The following is a 17,302-nucleotide window of genomic DNA, read 5'->3' on the forward strand; positions in this document are numbered from 1 at the left end:
TCGTTGTCTTTTTTTTTTTTTTTTTTTTAAGATGATTTTGCTCCAAATGTTGTAGAGGACCAGGCTCGGGAACATATAAGACAAAACTTGGAAAACTTCATTAGACAGGATTTCCCAGGTAATTAGGCAGTTCTAGCTTTATGTTTATACTTTGGTATGTTCATATTTGAGTGTTTTCCAAGAAAACATATCCTATCAGCCTAATAAACACTTTAGTTTTGAACATTTAACCTGTATTGCTCAGCATTGCTGCACTTCTTTACATTAATTTCTGGTTTAAGTCTTTTAAGGCTTTGGTTTAAGTCTTTTTCGACTTACATATACAACACGTTAGTAGGAAAGAATATTGGCAAGTTAAGGAGAAAACGATCAAAGCAGTAGTGGAACAGTTTTGTAATCATTATTTTAGCCTTATTCATTAGTCAGACTTCTTGTTGTATCTGCTCTTACAAACAACAAGCTTTTTGTAGTCCTTCCTACTGAAACTTACTGGGTTTTGTAATATTTTAAATACAGGCAGAACATCTGACCTATCTGCAGACTCTAGCTATTTAAATTTTTTTGTTTGTTTCTGGAGTTCTTACCTGTAACACCTGGACTTCGAATCATAGGCTTTTAAAATTAGCAAAAGATTTTTTGGCTGCAGCCTGGTATGTGGACAGATATGTCTTTTATCCTGAAAATCTCTGTAGAGAGCAGTCTTAACATTCTTTTAATCAGATTTCAGCTTGGCCCTGCATGCTGATTTAAATATTGGAAAAAGTAACTTGTTTCTGGATCTGTTAGACTGCTCATCTGAACCAATGACAGTGGAGATTCTTTTCTCATCAGCGAAGTTGATAATAAGTTTTGATGTACCATAGAGAGGTAGTAATGTTTTCATGCCTGTATTAAAAGACATGCTGGTTTGAAGCTATATACAATTTGAGATTCTGTGTCTATATGTGGTTATAACCCACTGCATCTCTTACAGGAACCAAGCTGAATTTGTTTGGCTCCTCAAAAAATGGCTTTGGCTTCAAACAAAGCGACCTTGATATCTGTATGACAATGGATGGGCTGGAAACTGCTGAGGTAGTTTGAAAACTTTTTCAAATAAATGCAAACTTCTATGGTTATATTGTTTATATAGTGTAACAAATTTATAAAATAATAGAAGCTTTTCAGATTGGAAGAAAACACAAATAGGTGCCACAAAGGCAGATTATTTTAGGAGGTCTAGGCATAACTTTAAGAACTACTCTCAGCAGTCAGTTTTCTTCTGAATTCTGCACTGCTATTACTTCTCGTGTTACCTGTTGTCGTGGTTTAACCCCAGCCAGCAACTAAGTACCACACAGCCGCTCACTCACTTCCCCCATCCAGTGGGATGGGGGAGGAAATCGGGGAAAAAAGTAAAACTCCTGGGTTGAGATAAGAACGGTTTAATAGAACAGAAGAGAAGAAACTAATAATGATAATGATAACACTAATAAAATGACAACAGTAGTAATAAAAGGATTGGAATGTACAAATGATGCGCAGGGCAATAGCTCACCACCCGCCGACAGACACCCCGCCAGTCCCCGAGCGGCGATTCCCTACCCCCCCACACTTCCCAGTTCCTAAACTAGATGGGACGTCACATGGTATGGAATACACCGTTGGCCAGTTTGGGTCAGGTGCCTTGGTTGTGTCCTGTGCCAACTTCTTGTGCCCTGGCTGGGCATGAGAAGCTGAAAAATCCTTGACTATAGTCTAAACAATACTGAGCAACACCTGAAAACATCAGTGTTATCAACATTCTTCCATACTGAACTCAAAACATAGCACTGTACCAGCTACTAGGAAGACAGTTAGCTCTATCCCAGCTGAAACCAGGACACCTGTGCAGATAAATACCATGCTTTGTAGCATGAACACCTAGGAATGGGAGACAGTGGAAAAGGACATCGATCTCCTTTCATGCCTAATATAAACTTTTTAAAAGCCCGTGTTAAGATACTATCTAGTTGATTTACAAGTGCTATTTTGAAACAATTTCTGGTATTCACATAATTCTGTAAAATATGAAACTCAATTTTATACAGTTTTTAAGCTTAATGGCAAGTAATAAAAGGTTTGCCTAAAATACTTGTAGCAGATACAACTTTCAACTTCTTTTTCTTAATGTCTTAGGGACTTGATTGCATCAGAATCATTGAAGATTTAGCAAAAGTTCTCAAGAAAGAGTCAGGTAACTTCTTGAAAATTAAAATAAGTGGTTCCATTTATGTGACTTCAGTTGCTGTAGTGAGAACAGTAAAACTGTATCTAAGAGCTTAATGTTAGTAATAGTGAGGTTATGTTGTGAACATCTGGACTTATTTTTGTTTGCATATGTAGGTCTATGAGGTTATAATGTTACAGAACCATATCTGAATTGGACTCATGGTGTATTTATAACCTACATGCATATGAACAAACCTTAAGTTAAAGCTTGAGGCTTCAAGTTAGTAGTTAGGTTCTATTAGTATTAGTTAGTATGTTCAGTGCCTAGTAAGTTAATAGTAAAAGGTAGGCTGATACAAGTGTCCAATGGAATTATGTTTTTTCTATTTATAGTGCTTGTTTTGGTGTATCTCACATGAATTTAATATAAATGGAGTGAACTATCAATGATCTCTTCGGTGTAGTTTTCTAAAACATTTAGACTGATCTTTGTTTTATGGGGGGCTAAATGTATATTTGTATATATTATACTTGGCAGATTCATCATGTTTGACAAATGTCTAATATCAATATTAAAATATAACTGAAATACAATTTTGATATCAACAAAGATTTTATTTTGTAGCCTAGCCTTTTTACTACAGTTTGGAGTTATTTAGAGCATTTGATACTGTTACGACTGTATTGCAGTCATTCAGTAATTAAACATTTCATCCTAGGTTTAAGAAATGTCTTGCCTATAACAACTGCTAAAGTCCCAATTGTCAAATTTTTCCATGTCAGAAGTGGTCTTGAAGTAGACATCAGTTTATATAATACTCTGGTAAGGTGATCTCCTTTTTTTTTTTTAACAGAAAAATGTGGGTCTGCTTTTTGAGATTGAAGTGATTGTTTTCGTGCGGTTCAGTAATCAACTGTTGCCAATTACCTATTGCAGTTTTAGATTTCCGAACCTTTATTATTTGACTATGACTGAAGTAAGTCACATAGTTGCGACTTTAGAGTTGTCACTTCCTGAGAAAATATATTAGTTCTTCAGTAGTAGTAAGAAATAGTGGTTTAGGTATTTAAGTCTTTCTGTAAATGAGAAAGATTCAGCTTTCCTACTCTCTACTTTCTGTCGTGGCTCTTGCTTAGCCTTGAGACCTGGAATAGTGATTTTGAACCCAGCTTGCCTGAGCTGGAAGATGTGTTAGAATTTACAAAAACCCACAAGTTCTTGGCCAAATACTTCAAAAACAAATTTTGGGGTTGTTTTCATTGTCTCTGAACTTCAAAAGCCAGTCCCTTGAAACATCAAAGGAAAGTAAGTTTTAGAGACAAGTATTAAACTTTCTAAAGTTTTTATGAGCTCAAAGGGAGTCTTGAAGAAGATACCTCAACCACTAAGTCAGTCTGAAAGTTTTCTTCTTGAAGTTATGCATTCATATGGGTCAGCTGATAGCTCTTGCATTTCTGGGCTGAAATCTCTTAGTTCAAGAACTTAGCTTCTATGAAGTATTTTGAAAATGCAGTAGTAGATTAATGCTTCCCTTTCTGAAGTCCTGTTCTGTGAATGCTGCTCTGTACCACTTCTGTGCAGATTAAGGATGTTCATCAGCTTTTTAACAGAGCAGGTGATAACCTCATTATTGAATGCTTCCTTTGTCAATATATATTCTACTATGCAGGGCTTCACATCTGCATTTCTTCAGCACACAACTTAAGAGTTTTTGTTTTTCATGTTTTCAGCTTATTCCTTCACTTATTCAGAGCTCCTGTATTTTCTGTATGACTTTCCTATTTTTATAGGCCTTGCATAACACAAGACTTCTGTCAGCATATGCAGCCATTGATCCTAGAGTAAAATATCTGTGTTACACAATGAAAGTCTTTACAAAGGTAAGTGTATTTCAGACATTCTAGAAGCACAAGTGCTCCAGCAAGAGATGATAACCATAAAAGATACAAATCATGTTTCTTTTTCTAGATATGTGACATTGGAGATGCATCTCGAGGTAGCCTTTCTTCTTATGCATATACTCTTATGGTGCTTTATTTTCTTCAACAGCGAAATCCACCTGTCATCCCTGTTCTTCAAGAGGTACAGTATATCAAGAAAGAAATGAGTACCAGTACACAGTATTAACCAATAGAATGTCACTGCTGAATGTGAAGGGCTTTTCTAATTATTTTAATACTATGTTTTCAGATCTACAAAGAACCAAAAAAGCCTGAAATTTTAGTTGATGGCTGGAATGTTTATTTCTTTGATAAGATAGAGGAGTTGGTGAGTAAATCAGGTTAATTTGAAATGGCGTTACCTGTAGCTTTGCAAATAAAGAATTCCTTTTAAGAAACATTGTCCTCAAATATGGTGGTCGAATATAGAAATGGAAGTAGAGTAGCTATTGCTTTGAAAATCCCAATCCCATGCTGTAAAGCTTTTAGAATATGGTTGGTTATAATTCATCCGTGGAAAAAACATAATTGCAAAATCTGAAAAACAACAGATTAAAACATTATTTTAAGGTGATAATGATGATTAATTGCTCTGTGTGTCACATTACTGGATGGAGATAACCCCTACAAATACCCGCTGCATACTAGTCATAACTGGTTAATCCTGTTGAGTTATTTTTTGTTAAATAAGCACATAAAGTGAATTAATAAATTCTTTTTTATAACAGACAAAACCTAATGTTAGAAGGTTTATTAGTTCTCCACTTCTGTTGTTAATATTTTTAAAAATACACCATTTTAAAATCAATATTGGGTTATTAATACCAATTATGAAAGGGAAGTATTCTGGTGTAACTCAATTGTGTTTCTTTGTAAAATAAGACTTACATTGGTTAAGAAAATTATTCTGCTTAATGTAATTACTGGAAGTAAAAATATTTCTGTCATTTTCAGTCAGTTGTTTGGCCAGACTGTGGCAAAAACACTGAATCTATTGGGCAACTGTGGCTGGGACTTCTCCGTTTTTACACAGAAGAATTTGATTTTAAAGAGCATGTCATCTGCATTAGGAGAAAAAATCTGCTTACAACTTTCAAGAAGCAGTGGACCTCCAAATACATTGTAATTGAAGGTAAAAATCACGTGAAGTACATGAATATGTGGAATTTCTTTAATGCCCACATGAAAAATGTGGTCTTTCCACAAGGCTTATTTTTCTATTACTAGATTATAAGTTGTTATTTGCTCATATTTTGAAATCATTGCAAAATTCCCATTGAGTTCCAGTAGTGCTAAAAATTATTTTTAGGTTTGGGGTTTTTTTAATCTCTACTGAAGAGAAGCTGCAAAGCAGACTTCATACTTTTCATGATTACAATAACTGACAGAAAAAAAGATTTAACCAAATCCTATGGAAAAGAAATTAGCTGTAATGCAACTGAGGTTTTCTCACAAGCACTAAGTTTAGCTGAGTCCATATTTACATAACTGATTTAACTGTGTGTATGATTACACTGTTAAGTAATACCATGGTCTCTGTGAAGAAAATGCAGCGACACATTTTGGAAATGTTCCCTAAACCACTTTCTGGCCCATATGACTTTCATGGAAAGAATTTCTGCTTTCTTGGCCGCACATTCAACTATTCTTTTACAATACTTCAGTCAGTTCAGAGCTGAAGAGCTGTGGTCCTTTGTCCAAGGAGTTAATTTCTTTTCAGTAAATTTGCAAACAGTTCAATTTCAGTATATTAATTCTGTATCAGGAATAGCTGCCTTGGGTTGTTCATTTTTATGTATACATTGCTGATCTTGCCCTGGAGTTGAGTAATGCCTGTAATGCTTTTTGTACAGACCCCTTTGATTTGAACCATAATCTTGGAGCTGGATTGTCAAGAAAAAGTAAGTCTCCTGTTAACAAATTTGGCTACAAAGTGAAGATCTTGTCTTGGATCTTATTTTACTGGCTTGTTCGATGTTTGGTTGATTATTTCTCTTTTTTTCTTTCTTTCCCAGTGACAAATTTTATAATGAAGGCTTTTATCAATGGCAGAAGGGTATTTGGTACCCCTGTAAAAATATTTCCTAAAGAATATCCATCAAAAATGGTAAGTTGCTTCTAAAAGCAGTATGTGCATCTTCTTGGGTGCGTAACCACTTGCAGGAGTATGGTTGCACTCTCTTGAAGGTCTTCTCTCTTAAATTTCAACAGTACTCGAAAAATCTTTATGGGTGTTATTACTGAGTACTGGTTTTGTGTTGTTTGCATGTAAAATGTGTTGGCATGCAGAATACTAATCAAGTCAGAGCTTCATTGTACACGCTTATGTATTTTAATCCATATCAAACCCAGCTTACTGTTTCTTAAAACTTGCAGTTTTAAAAAAGAGCTTGCAGACCTGGTGGTCAGCAGGCTGCCTAAAGAACAGGCCAGTGGCCAGTTAATCTCATCAGGTCTTTCAGGAGTTCAGCTACACACACCAGGTTTATTCTTCTCTGTAACTCTTACTGCCGTTTAACACTTGCTTATCTGTCTTGTTTCCCAAGTATATGGATTTTCATTTTAAATGCATGATTTCTTCTTCAGGAGTACTTTTTTGATCCAGAGGTACTAACAGAAGGAGAATTGGCACCAAATGATAGATGCTGCAGAACTTGTGGTAAAATTGGCCATTTCATGAAAGATTGTCCCATGAGAAGAAAGTGAGTATAGTTTTGGCATCTGTGTGGAACTTTTCCTTAGGTTTGTTTAGAAGAAAGATTAGGATAGTAGTGCTAAAGCAAAACTTGTACATGCTGCAGATTATTTCCTTTACTGTTGAAATGAAAATGTATCAATACCAGTTTTGGCAGTGGTGGATAGTGTTGGTTTTTAAATTTTTGGTCTATGTGAGTCACTACTTAACTTTTGCCAGCATCATCTGTAGAGTTTTTTAACAGAATCTTTTCACAGAAGGCTGCAAAACTACTTAACTTTAAGGTAGTAATGCTGACTCTGCACTTCATTATATAGAAGAGCAGCAGTCAAAGAGGGTCTAAATGCAGAGCTGAATAGCTGTGTGCTGTGTGCCCTCATGAAAGCTTTTTACATATTCTCATTTAATAGCTTCTACTTCTAGAATCCTGCTGCTTCCCAGCAAGACACATTTTTGACATGTTCACAGCATCATGCAATTCATGTCAAAAAGCAAGACATGAATGTCACAGCATTCTTTTTCTTAAGCACATACACATGAGAACAATGTCCCATTTTACATGCGAGACAAGGTTTCTTGATCCTGAGTAACTGGATGTCCAAAATTCAGCAACTGTCTTCATGTAACAAATGAATGCTAAACTGATGTTCCTGCTCTTCATATAATGAACCATCTAAACTTAAAGCTGATCCAGTGATTTTTTTTTTTTCCTAGTTAAGACAAAGCTCTAAAGACATCATGTCTATAAAATAGTGAAAATCAGCAAATAAACTTCAAAGGGACAAAATCTTGAAAGCCTTTGTGCTCACTTGTAAGGTGAATGGAGTCTGTCTATGTTAAAAGCTGTAAATAAAAATGACCTGCACTTTTATGTCAGTAGCTAAAAAGCTGCTTACATCAGATTGGATGAAGTAGCCTTTCTGCTACAGAATAGAGAATTGTGAACGTATATTGTTCAGACTGTTAATCTGGGAATTTATTCAACTTCAGCAAATGCAAGTACAATAGCTGATGGTAGTTTAAATAAAGAAGGTGTTGTGAAAATACACTCAGTCTAAACTGCTGTCTCAGTTGCAATGGATTTTTAATTTTGCATTCTGGAGTGAAACCCCAGTTCACTACACATACGCAGCTATGTTTTATACAACATTAGAGCGAAAGTCAGTAGGATTTGGCATCTAAGAACATAAATGCCTTATGGGGTAAGACCACTGATACATTTGAGTCCTTTGTCCAGCCATTGCAATAGGACATACTGTCTATGGAGGGCACACTAGTTGGCTGTTTTCTGTAATCTCTTCTCATGCATTCCCCCAGCATCTGCAGTTGCTGTGTAAGAGATGTTAGAGCACACACCTGCCCTGCTTTGGCAGTACTTATTTGTGGACTGGAGTTCTTTATGATTTTGTCCTTTTTGTTTGGTTGTTTTTTTTCTGAACCTGATTCTTCTGTTTTCCTTAACAGTCTTCTATGGCAATCAGTTCCATAAGTATGCTAACTGATGTGTAATTTCTTTCATCTCTTTAAAGCCAATCTCATTTTAGTTTCATAAGCATTCCATAGATGTAGCCATGTGGGATTTAGTTGAGATACCGCCTTGATGAGTTTGTAAGCCATGATTGTGTTCACCCTCTAGCTTCTCTCCAGCTTGGAGAGTCTTGGCCTTTTTGGTATCTCTTCCTTAAGCACTTGCGCTCTTAATCATTTTAGCTGCCTTTCTCTGTACCTTCTCTAACTCTACTACTTCCTTCTTAAAATATTGAGACCAAACCAACATTCAGTACTCAGATGTAGGTACATCATGGTTTTATGTAGCAAAAAAATGATGTCTTCTGTCCTGTTCTTAGTGTTTTATCCATCCTATTATTACACTCCCCAATAAAGAGTCCCTCTCATCTTTCCTGTAAGCCCCCTTCAAGTACTGGAGGGCTGCTATAAGGTCCCCCTGGAGCCTTCTCTCCTCCAAACTAAACAACCCCAACTCTCTCAGCCTTTCCTCATAGGAGAGGTGTTCCAGCCCTCTGACTATTTTTGTAGCTCTCCTCTGGACCCACTCCAGCAGGTCCGTGTCTTTCTTGTCCTGAGGGCTCCAGAACTGAACACAGTACTCCAGGTGGGGTCTCATGAAAGTGGAGTAGATGAGCAGAATCAGCTCCCTTCTTTTGATGCAGGCCAGGATATGGTTGGCTTTCTGGGCTGGGAGCGCGCATTGCTGGCTCATACTCAGTTTTTTCATGCACCAGTACCCCCAAGTCCTCCTCCACAGGGCTGCTCTCAATCTACTCATTGCCCAGCCTCTATCCATGTTTGAAATTTGTCCCAACCTGGTTGCAGGACCTTGCACTTGTTGAACTTCATGGGGTTCATGAAGTTCACAGAGGCCCACCTCCCTAGCCTGTCAAGGTCCCTCTGGATGGCATACCTTCCTTTTAGAGCATCAGCCACACTGCTCAGCTTGGTGTCATCTGCAGACTTGTTGGAGGTGCACTCAATCCCACTGTCCATGTCCCCAACAAAGATGTTAAATAATACTAGTCCCAGTATGGACCCCTGAGGGACATCATCACTGGTCTCTACATGGAAATCAAGCTGTTGACTGCAAGTCTCTGAATGTGACCATCCAGCCAATTCCTTATCGACTGAGCAGTCCACCTGTCAAATCCATGTCTCTCCATTTTAGTGACAAGGATGTTGTGTGGGATAGTATCAAATGCTTTGCACAAGTCCAGGTCTATGATGTCAGTTGCTCTTCTCTTATCCACCAATGCTGTAATCCCATCACTGAAGGCCACAAAATTTGTCAGGCATGATTTGTGCTTAGTGAAGCCATATTGGCTTTCACCAGTCACCTCTGTTTTCCATGTGCCTTAGCACAGTTTCTGGGAGGATCTGCTCCATGATCTTGCCAGGCAGATGTGAGACTGACCAGCCTGTAGTTCCCCCAGTCTTCCTTTTTCCCCTTTTTGAAAAAAAAAAAAAAAGGGAAGCTTACCTTGAAGCTTATCTGCCATTCTTTTGCCCGTTCATTGTTTTGCGAGGTATTTTCAAGTTGCTTGCCATTAGGACTGCATCTGACTGACTGAAGGAGCCTAGTAACCATCTTCAGACTTGAAGGTTTCACTGATGTTTCCTGCTCTAGGTCATGTATAGAGAAGTTAGATAAAACCAGTCCAGCAGTGGTAGCTGTTTCCTCACTGCTACATCTTTAAGTCATGTAGAATGTTAGAAGCTTCTCCCAGTAGAAGATAATTTAAGAGATACTGTGAATATACACAGTTCCAGAAGGAAGGGAGTGAGTTCTGACTGAATTGTACAAGGAGAAAAAAAACCCAGAACTAATAGCCCTATTTTTTATACTTTGTTAGCATTTTGCTCGGTGTTTCTTTTCTTCCACTGTCTTTGGAACTCTAGCACGCAGATTTTCTGTTGTGTTTATATTTTTTTAGATATAATTATTAGAATTTAGGGCTGTATTGCAATCTAATTGTAAAGTTAAATTATTAAACATGTTGCATCCTACTGTTTGGTAGGAGAGTCAAAGGGACAGGTACATCAATTTACTTTATTTAACCCACTGAAGAAATACATGAAATATATCTATTGTCTGTAGACAGCACTTGGTTTTGGTTTGGGTGTTTTTACTTTATGTATGTAAGGCGTATGAACTCTGCAGCATTTTTTTGCTCCTGCAGACTAAGACGACATCGTGATTATGAAGATATCAAAAACCAGAGGTACACAGAAAGCAAGGAGAAAAGAAGCAAAGAGGAGAAAGAAACTCAGACTAAAACAACAGAAAAGGAGAGCTCAATCAAGGAGGGAAAGTTGTATCTATGTACACCTCAGAAGAGGAAACTAGCAAGGGTAGTTGTGGAAACTGGAAGAGAAAAGACTCCCAGGCAATCAGCAGAGAAGTGGAAGCGCCTGGAAGACAGGGACATAAGAGAGAAACGTTGTTTTATCTGTGGAAGAGAAGGTCATATTAAAAAGGAATGCCCACAGTATAAAGGAGCTATAGGTATGAAACTGATCAAGCTGAGTAGTTTTAAACAGAGCTTATGTTTTTTGGTGTTTTTAACAAGATTAACAAGGTAATGGGTAAGGTATTTGCATTGAATGGCATCATGTAAATGCTTTTTCTTTTTTTTTTTAAATGTAGTCACATTTAGTCAGTTTTCCCTTCATCCTCACCTACCTTTCAGAACTTTGCTGTATCCCAAGAGATTTGACATGGTTTCTCTGAGCAGGTAGTAGAAAGGGTATGAGTTGAATGTTGAAATTGCTTCCATTGTCCTCACTATATAAGAGTTTGCTAACATCTCAGATTACAGCTTCTCTTTTCACTACATTATAATTGCAACAAAAGCTAGCGTTATAGTTCTTCATATCATCTAAACCAGAATTATTCCAGAAGACCCTAAAGTCATTATGAAAGTGTGCAGATTGCTCAGATAGAATATTGTGAATTAAGTACAATAAAGAATGTTCCTGCCAACTCAGCAGATGGAGGGGTACTGCAGTCTGTCTTATTTTTCATGGAGTCAGCTTGCAATTTTGACTTAAAAAAAAATAAAATAATAATTACAAAAATGCCCCCAAATCCACATCCTGACTGACAGACCTGAACGAAATAATGAAATACTTGCTTAGCAGTATTTAAGTCATCCTTCAGAGAAGACAGCTCTCATAATCTGTGAAGTAAAATCACTCAGATAAAACTTAAGACAGTGAATGGTACTTTTAGTTAGCTTCCAAAGGAATTCAGTATTATTGTTTCCTTGTAGGTAAACCTAGGAGCATTTAAATTCATGCTAGAAAAATTTGCTGTACAGATTACTGATGACTTGACCTCTTAAAGTGACAAATAGGAATCCTTTCTATAAAAATAACTTCAAACCAGCTCTTCTCTACTAGCAAAAAATGTTCTGTCATTCATCTTAATCAGATGTAATTGGTGGAAGGGGGCATAAGACTATGCTAAGCAGGTGCTGGAAGTGGGAGGAAAATGGTGAAAATATATTCAGAATTTGAAAAGTATTGAGAAGTGTTCTTAGTTCAATAGACCACTAGAAGTGTTGGGTTGAAAGAAAAGATGTTTAAAAATTGAAGCCACGTTATGTTCAGCTTCTGACCTTTTGAAGGTGTATGTCAAGTCTAAATTTGACTTTTGAGTTTCATTATTTTTGATCTTGTCTCATTGAGCATTTCTTTCTACCATTCCATTTGCCATGATACTGAGTTTGCTAAGGTAAAGGGGAGTATGCCTGACTGTTTTGTCATCAGTGACGTTGTATTTTATAACATTTATCATATGAGAACTACACTGAGACTGTACAGTACGTATATCTAAAATCATAAATTCTAGAGTAGGTGTTTTAATCTATTATCTGTAGTTTGGGAATTACTGTATTTGAATTTGAAGAGAATTGCTGTAGTTTGGGCTTTTTTTGCTTGCTTAGTCCCTGAAGTGTTCTCTCTAGTTGAACAGAGAACTATGAACAACTGGAGCTAAGAGATCAGACTTTGTTCTTTGCTGTGCTACATTTTGTAAGACTACGGGCAATTTGTTTACCACCATATCACCATTCATTCTTTGAAGTTCCATGTGTCCTTCTGATTCTGGAGGAGAATACAGAGCTTAATTTATTGTAGGTTCCTAACTTAGATGCTTAACTATAGATGTATTTCACCTCATTGTGCCAGTTTTCCACATTACAAAATCGAGGAAAATAAAAATGTCCTATCTTCTATGTACTATGAAGATAGATTGCAAATATTTTCGTATTTTTATACCTTACGATAACTGAAATGGAAACTAGTTTCAAATTAGCAAATCTTTGTTATATTATGATCTTTCCAGGTGGTTCAAGACCAGAAGTGCTGTGTGGATCCCCTTCTGTACCCAGCGCTGCCAAACATGCTGGTAGATTAAATCAGGTACATACCAAGTGTCCCTTTTCTTTGATCTTTTTCTCTTTAAATGTTCTAAAGTCCATATAAGTAACTAAAAATAGCTTTACTTAAGCCTTGAGAGAGGGCCTTTTTTTTTTTTTTTTTTCATTTTGGAATGACATAATCCAATTTTGTTGGTTCATCAATGTATATATGTTGTTTATAGGGACTGCTTATACAGGAAGAAAAAAAGAAACAAAAAGGAAAAGTATTTTTGAGTCCCCAGTCAGGTTGGTATATATCTTCATTTCAATTCAGAAATTCTGTGTAAAAGCATGTATTTTTAACTTGCTTTCTCCATCAGTCCTTATGGGAAGTCTGCCTAATTTGCTGACCAGTCTGGACAGGTTTCTAGATAATGCTGAAGTGAAGGCACTTTTTTTTTTTTTTTTTTTTTTTTTTTACTGCAAAAGTGTGCAATTTTTCCAGTTTGTTCTGGAAGCAAAACTTGGGCATGTCAGTTTTGTGCATTTTTTTCTTTAACTCTGGTAGATTTATTTTGCAGAAGGGTATGGTGGAGTTGTATCAATCTCTCTTCTCTCCTGTGTCGGCATACATGGGTGGGGTTCTTCAGGGATGACATGTGGAGCGCTTTCTTGTGAGGCTTTCTCAGAGTAATTGTCTATAATTCCACATTATCAACTAACTTAGGAGAGACTATCAAAGCACATCCTTGGTCTGTGCTGCCAAAATGCAAGGAAGTTAAAATTACGCTTACAGATAGCAGTCAGATGATAATACAAAGGCCTTTATGTACTTTCTCTGGATCAGCAGATGTTTTCCTAGATGTATGGTTACAAATGCAGCTTCCTTTCAGTCATTTCACATACTTATTAACGTGCAATGAAGATTTTAAAAGCAACAGCTCTTTTTTAATTACTTTGAGTTTCTGGTGCAACTCTGCAAAAGTTTTAGCAGCTTGGGTTTTTTCAATACAATATGTAAATCTCTTCTGAGGCACCTGAAGGGGGACCTAAATAGTCTTTACAAACTTTGGAAAACTAAACTGCAACTAAGTATCTCAAATTCTCAGTTTTGTTGGGAAGACACAGTATCTTCTGTTTTCACTGCAAGGCTTTTTCAAATCTAAGTTTGGGGATTTTAAACACAAAATGATTTGTCATTAGCTGTTTAGTTGAAAAAAAAAATGCTAGTTTTCAATTTTGTATTTTAATATTTCCTACTGTTCTCCAGCAGGTAATGATCTAAAGTTGATTTGTGTGTGCTTTCATTATAGTTTGACTTAACAGTAATCTTCTCCTGTCTGTTTCAGTTGGTTTATGTCTTGTCTTTGGGGTTTTTTTAAACCTTTTAAAGTGTGATGCTTTCTTCCTCCCAATCTTAGGCAGCCTTTCCAATAAATACATGACTCAGGGAAAAGCCTCACAGAAGAGGACCCAACAAGAATCATGAGGGATATTAAGCACTGTTGAATTGCAATACAGGCCCTTCATTCATTTAAAAAATTTTCTTTGGCTAAAGCATCTGGATTCACAGGACAGCAGCACAGACAACCTTCAAATTAATTTTAATGAAATATGGGTGTTATATTAGATTGCTAGTACAAGCAACTGTGGGTTTTAATACAGACTCCTGCTTTTAAATAGATTGTTTGAGCATTTGAATAGAAAGCCATAATTATTTTATTTACTAGGTAAATCATATACAAAAGGGCAGGTACTAAAAATGGACCGTTTTCAAGGTTTTTTCGCTCCACCTGACTATTTTAAAATGCACTAAAATTGTGTGCAAGCCAAATACGTTATATTTTCTTCAAAAACTGATTTTTTGAAGGAGCAAATAATATTTATTAATGTTGATTGTTTACTGAATCCTTGTGTAAAAGTGTTTGAAATGTTTGTAGACTGCTACTTTTTTTTTTCTGTAGAGAACTGAAAACATAGACACCAGTAAACATACATAAAATAATCTCTGGTCAAGCAGTGCCATTGAGATTTCTTGGGTTTGTTTCTGTTCTGTGATTTTATGGGAGTTCATTTGCTGCTGTGCTTGTGTACAAGAAGAAAGAAAGACTAAGAAACAGGTCAGTCCTGTTTGATGCTGCTAAGAATCTTTTTCAAGGCCTTGGGGATACAGACAAAAATGCTTTAAAGAATAGAGGTATTATATTTGGCAACCGGGGAAAACACATGTTCATTTTCATAAAATGTGAAGGGGATCCTTGTACCAGCCAAGAATTTAATTAGTAGTATGAACTTGAGCTTTACTTGAAGTCCTTCCAGAGCTGGTAATGTACCGTCTTATCTTGTTCAGGAAAGAATTAGTTACATGGTAAAATTGAAACCACTGTTATTTATGACTTTGAAATAAATAAATAAAAAATATCAGAATTCAGTTTCTGTATTTCTTCTTAGATTGTAGTTTTCAGTATTCCTGACTTAAATGTAGAATTAATGATAACTTATTAGAATTATCTGGTTTTAGGAATGTCATGTTTAATTTTTTTCCTTAACAATCTATTTTTATTAAAGTTGAAAGCTAGATTTACCAAAGTGGTCTTAGGGAACTGGGATCCTAGTTCCTGTTTTGGTTTCATCCATCTGTAGCGACCTATCTGTAAACTCTTAGATGTGCAACTTTCACAATTTCTTTTCTTTCCTCAACTTATTTTCAAGCAAACTATTAGCTAGCAACAAACAAAAAATAATTCCAATTTTGTCTTTTTGTCTTCTATAGCATATTTTATCATATGAAATTGTCAGTTTTTCCCTCAAAATAAGTTCATTCTTGCAGTTTTTCATTTATATTCCCCCTACCCCCCGTTCCTCCCTCTCCCCCCCCTCCAAAAAAGGCAGACATGCCTTCTGTATGCCTTATTTAGCCCTCTATTTAGAGTTACTTTCAGTTTTGCTGATGGGAATGAAGTGTGTAAGCCTCTAAGAGACTATGGCATAATCTCAAAGATAGAAGCTGTTTAAAACGAACAAAAGTAATTCAGGTGTATGCATACTTGCCCTCTTCTGTTTGTGATACTTGGTACTTTAGCAGTGAAGTTTTCAACTGTGAAATGTCTAAACTCGCGTCTGAATGAAAACTCATTCTGCAGATTAACCAGTCTTATCACTTTGAAGCTGCTGCTTCCTTATGCAACCACACGTTCTACTATAGTTAGTAATCTCATAGCCTGACCTGGTTTCAACTGGGATAGAGTTAATTTTCTTCCTAGTAGCTGGTATAGTGCTGTGGCTTGGATTTAGGGTGAGAATAATGTTGGTAACCCACTGATGTTTTAGTTGTTCCTGAGCAGTGCTTACACTAAGTCAAGGACTTAACAGCTTGTCATGCTACCCAGCCAGCAAGGTGGCTGTAGGGATACAAGAAGTTGGGAGGAGACACAGCCAGGGAAGCTGACCCAAACTGGCCAGAGGGATTCTGAACAATAAAACTGGGGGCAGTTGGCAGGGGGAGAGCTGGGACGGGGGCGGGGGCCGTAGCGGCCTGCTGCTTGGGGACTGACCATGTATTGGCATGCTGCAATTGCATTGTGCATCACTTGTTTTGTATATGCTTTTATCATTATTATTATTTTCCCTTCCTTTTCGGTCCTATTAAACTGTCTTTACCTCAACCCACAAGTTTTACCTTTTTCCAATTCTCTCCCCTGTCCCACTGCAGGGGGAGTGAAGCAAGTGGCTGTGTGGTGTTCAGCTGCCTGCTGGGTTAAACCACAACATGGCCCTAAAATAAACTCCCTCAAACTTGGGTTATATATTGCAAGCATTAAACCAGTAACTAACAAATCCTTTGTTTGCTTAAAGAGTAGTTAAAGAGCACAGTCATAACTTATAGAATGATCTGTGACAGAATAAACACAGTTGAGGAGGTACACATATGTGCTTGATTTAAGTTGTAAAATTTATGAAATGGATTGAAAATCAAAATTGGAGAAAAGTAAGTTCTTCATAATAATTCTTGATACCCAAGATCCTGCTTGCCTTACGGGAGTATATTCTCAAGGGAGTGACTTTCCACATACAAAGAAAAACTATGAAAGTGTGCACTGCATTAATAAAAAGTTTCTAGAAAAAGAACAGTATCAAAAGTAGTAGTAATAGATTAAAATAAGTTTACTACTAAATTCATACTAATAAAATGTAATAATAAATACTAATAAACTAATAGTTTAAAAGGCCTCTTCTGAACCACCTGTATACTTAGTCCCTCTGATAATATGGAGGGACACTGAGTTGGTAGCACTGTTTATTTGTGCTGCTTTTTTTTTTTTTTAGTAAAGTGCTATTCTCATATTTCACAGGAACTTCACATGCTTTTGATGTCTGTGTTTCCAAAGTTGGAAAATATCTTGTGCTACGAGTACTTAGTTACCGGTGCTGAAAAAAGGAGGATGAAATTTTCTTTCAGGCATGCAGCACAGTTAACTGTCTGTTTAATGACAGACAATTTAATCTCAGCTCTGTAACTACTGGATTACCATACCTCTCTCTCCCCTGATTTAATTGTTCTGGTGAGATTTGTTTCACAGCTACATTTAAAACTGGTTTC

At 36.6% G+C, this 17,302-nt stretch overlaps 1 protein-coding gene across 4 annotated transcripts in view; it reads left to right on the forward strand.

Moving 5' to 3' along the window:
* The window catches only part of TUT7 (terminal uridylyl transferase 7), a 34,445-nt gene extending 19,322 nt beyond the window's left edge, over nt 1–15,123 (forward strand). For 3 of the 4 annotated variants that reach the window (XM_049795680.1, XM_049795682.1, XM_049795683.1), the window contains 15 exons: nt 32–118; nt 974–1,074; nt 2,158–2,215; nt 2,910–3,013; nt 3,982–4,071; nt 4,160–4,273; nt 4,382–4,459; nt 5,086–5,263; nt 5,985–6,032; nt 6,147–6,238; nt 6,718–6,833; nt 10,519–10,844; nt 12,687–12,763; nt 12,945–13,008; nt 14,124–15,123. In XM_049795680.1, coding sequence (XP_049651637.1) covers nt 32–118; nt 974–1,074; nt 2,158–2,215; nt 2,910–3,013; nt 3,982–4,071; nt 4,160–4,273; nt 4,382–4,459; nt 5,086–5,263; nt 5,985–6,032; nt 6,147–6,238; nt 6,718–6,833; nt 10,519–10,844; nt 12,687–12,763; nt 12,945–13,008; nt 14,124–14,191 — 1,601 coding nt within the window. In that variant the 3' untranslated portion in view covers nt 14,192–15,123. The remainder of the gene's footprint in view (nt 1–31; nt 119–973; nt 1,075–2,157; nt 2,216–2,909; nt 3,014–3,981; nt 4,072–4,159; nt 4,274–4,381; nt 4,460–5,085; nt 5,264–5,984; nt 6,033–6,146; nt 6,239–6,717; nt 6,834–10,518; nt 10,845–12,686; nt 12,764–12,944; nt 13,009–14,123) is intronic. The other variant, XM_049795681.1, reaches the window with a different exon arrangement.
* Nucleotides 15,124–17,302: the final 2,179 nt, after the last annotated feature.

Source organism: Accipiter gentilis, chromosome Z (assembly GCF_929443795.1).
Source record: "Accipiter gentilis chromosome Z, bAccGen1.1, whole genome shotgun sequence".
In the NCBI taxonomy this organism is placed as follows: domain Eukaryota; kingdom Metazoa; phylum Chordata; class Aves; order Accipitriformes; family Accipitridae; genus Astur; species Astur gentilis.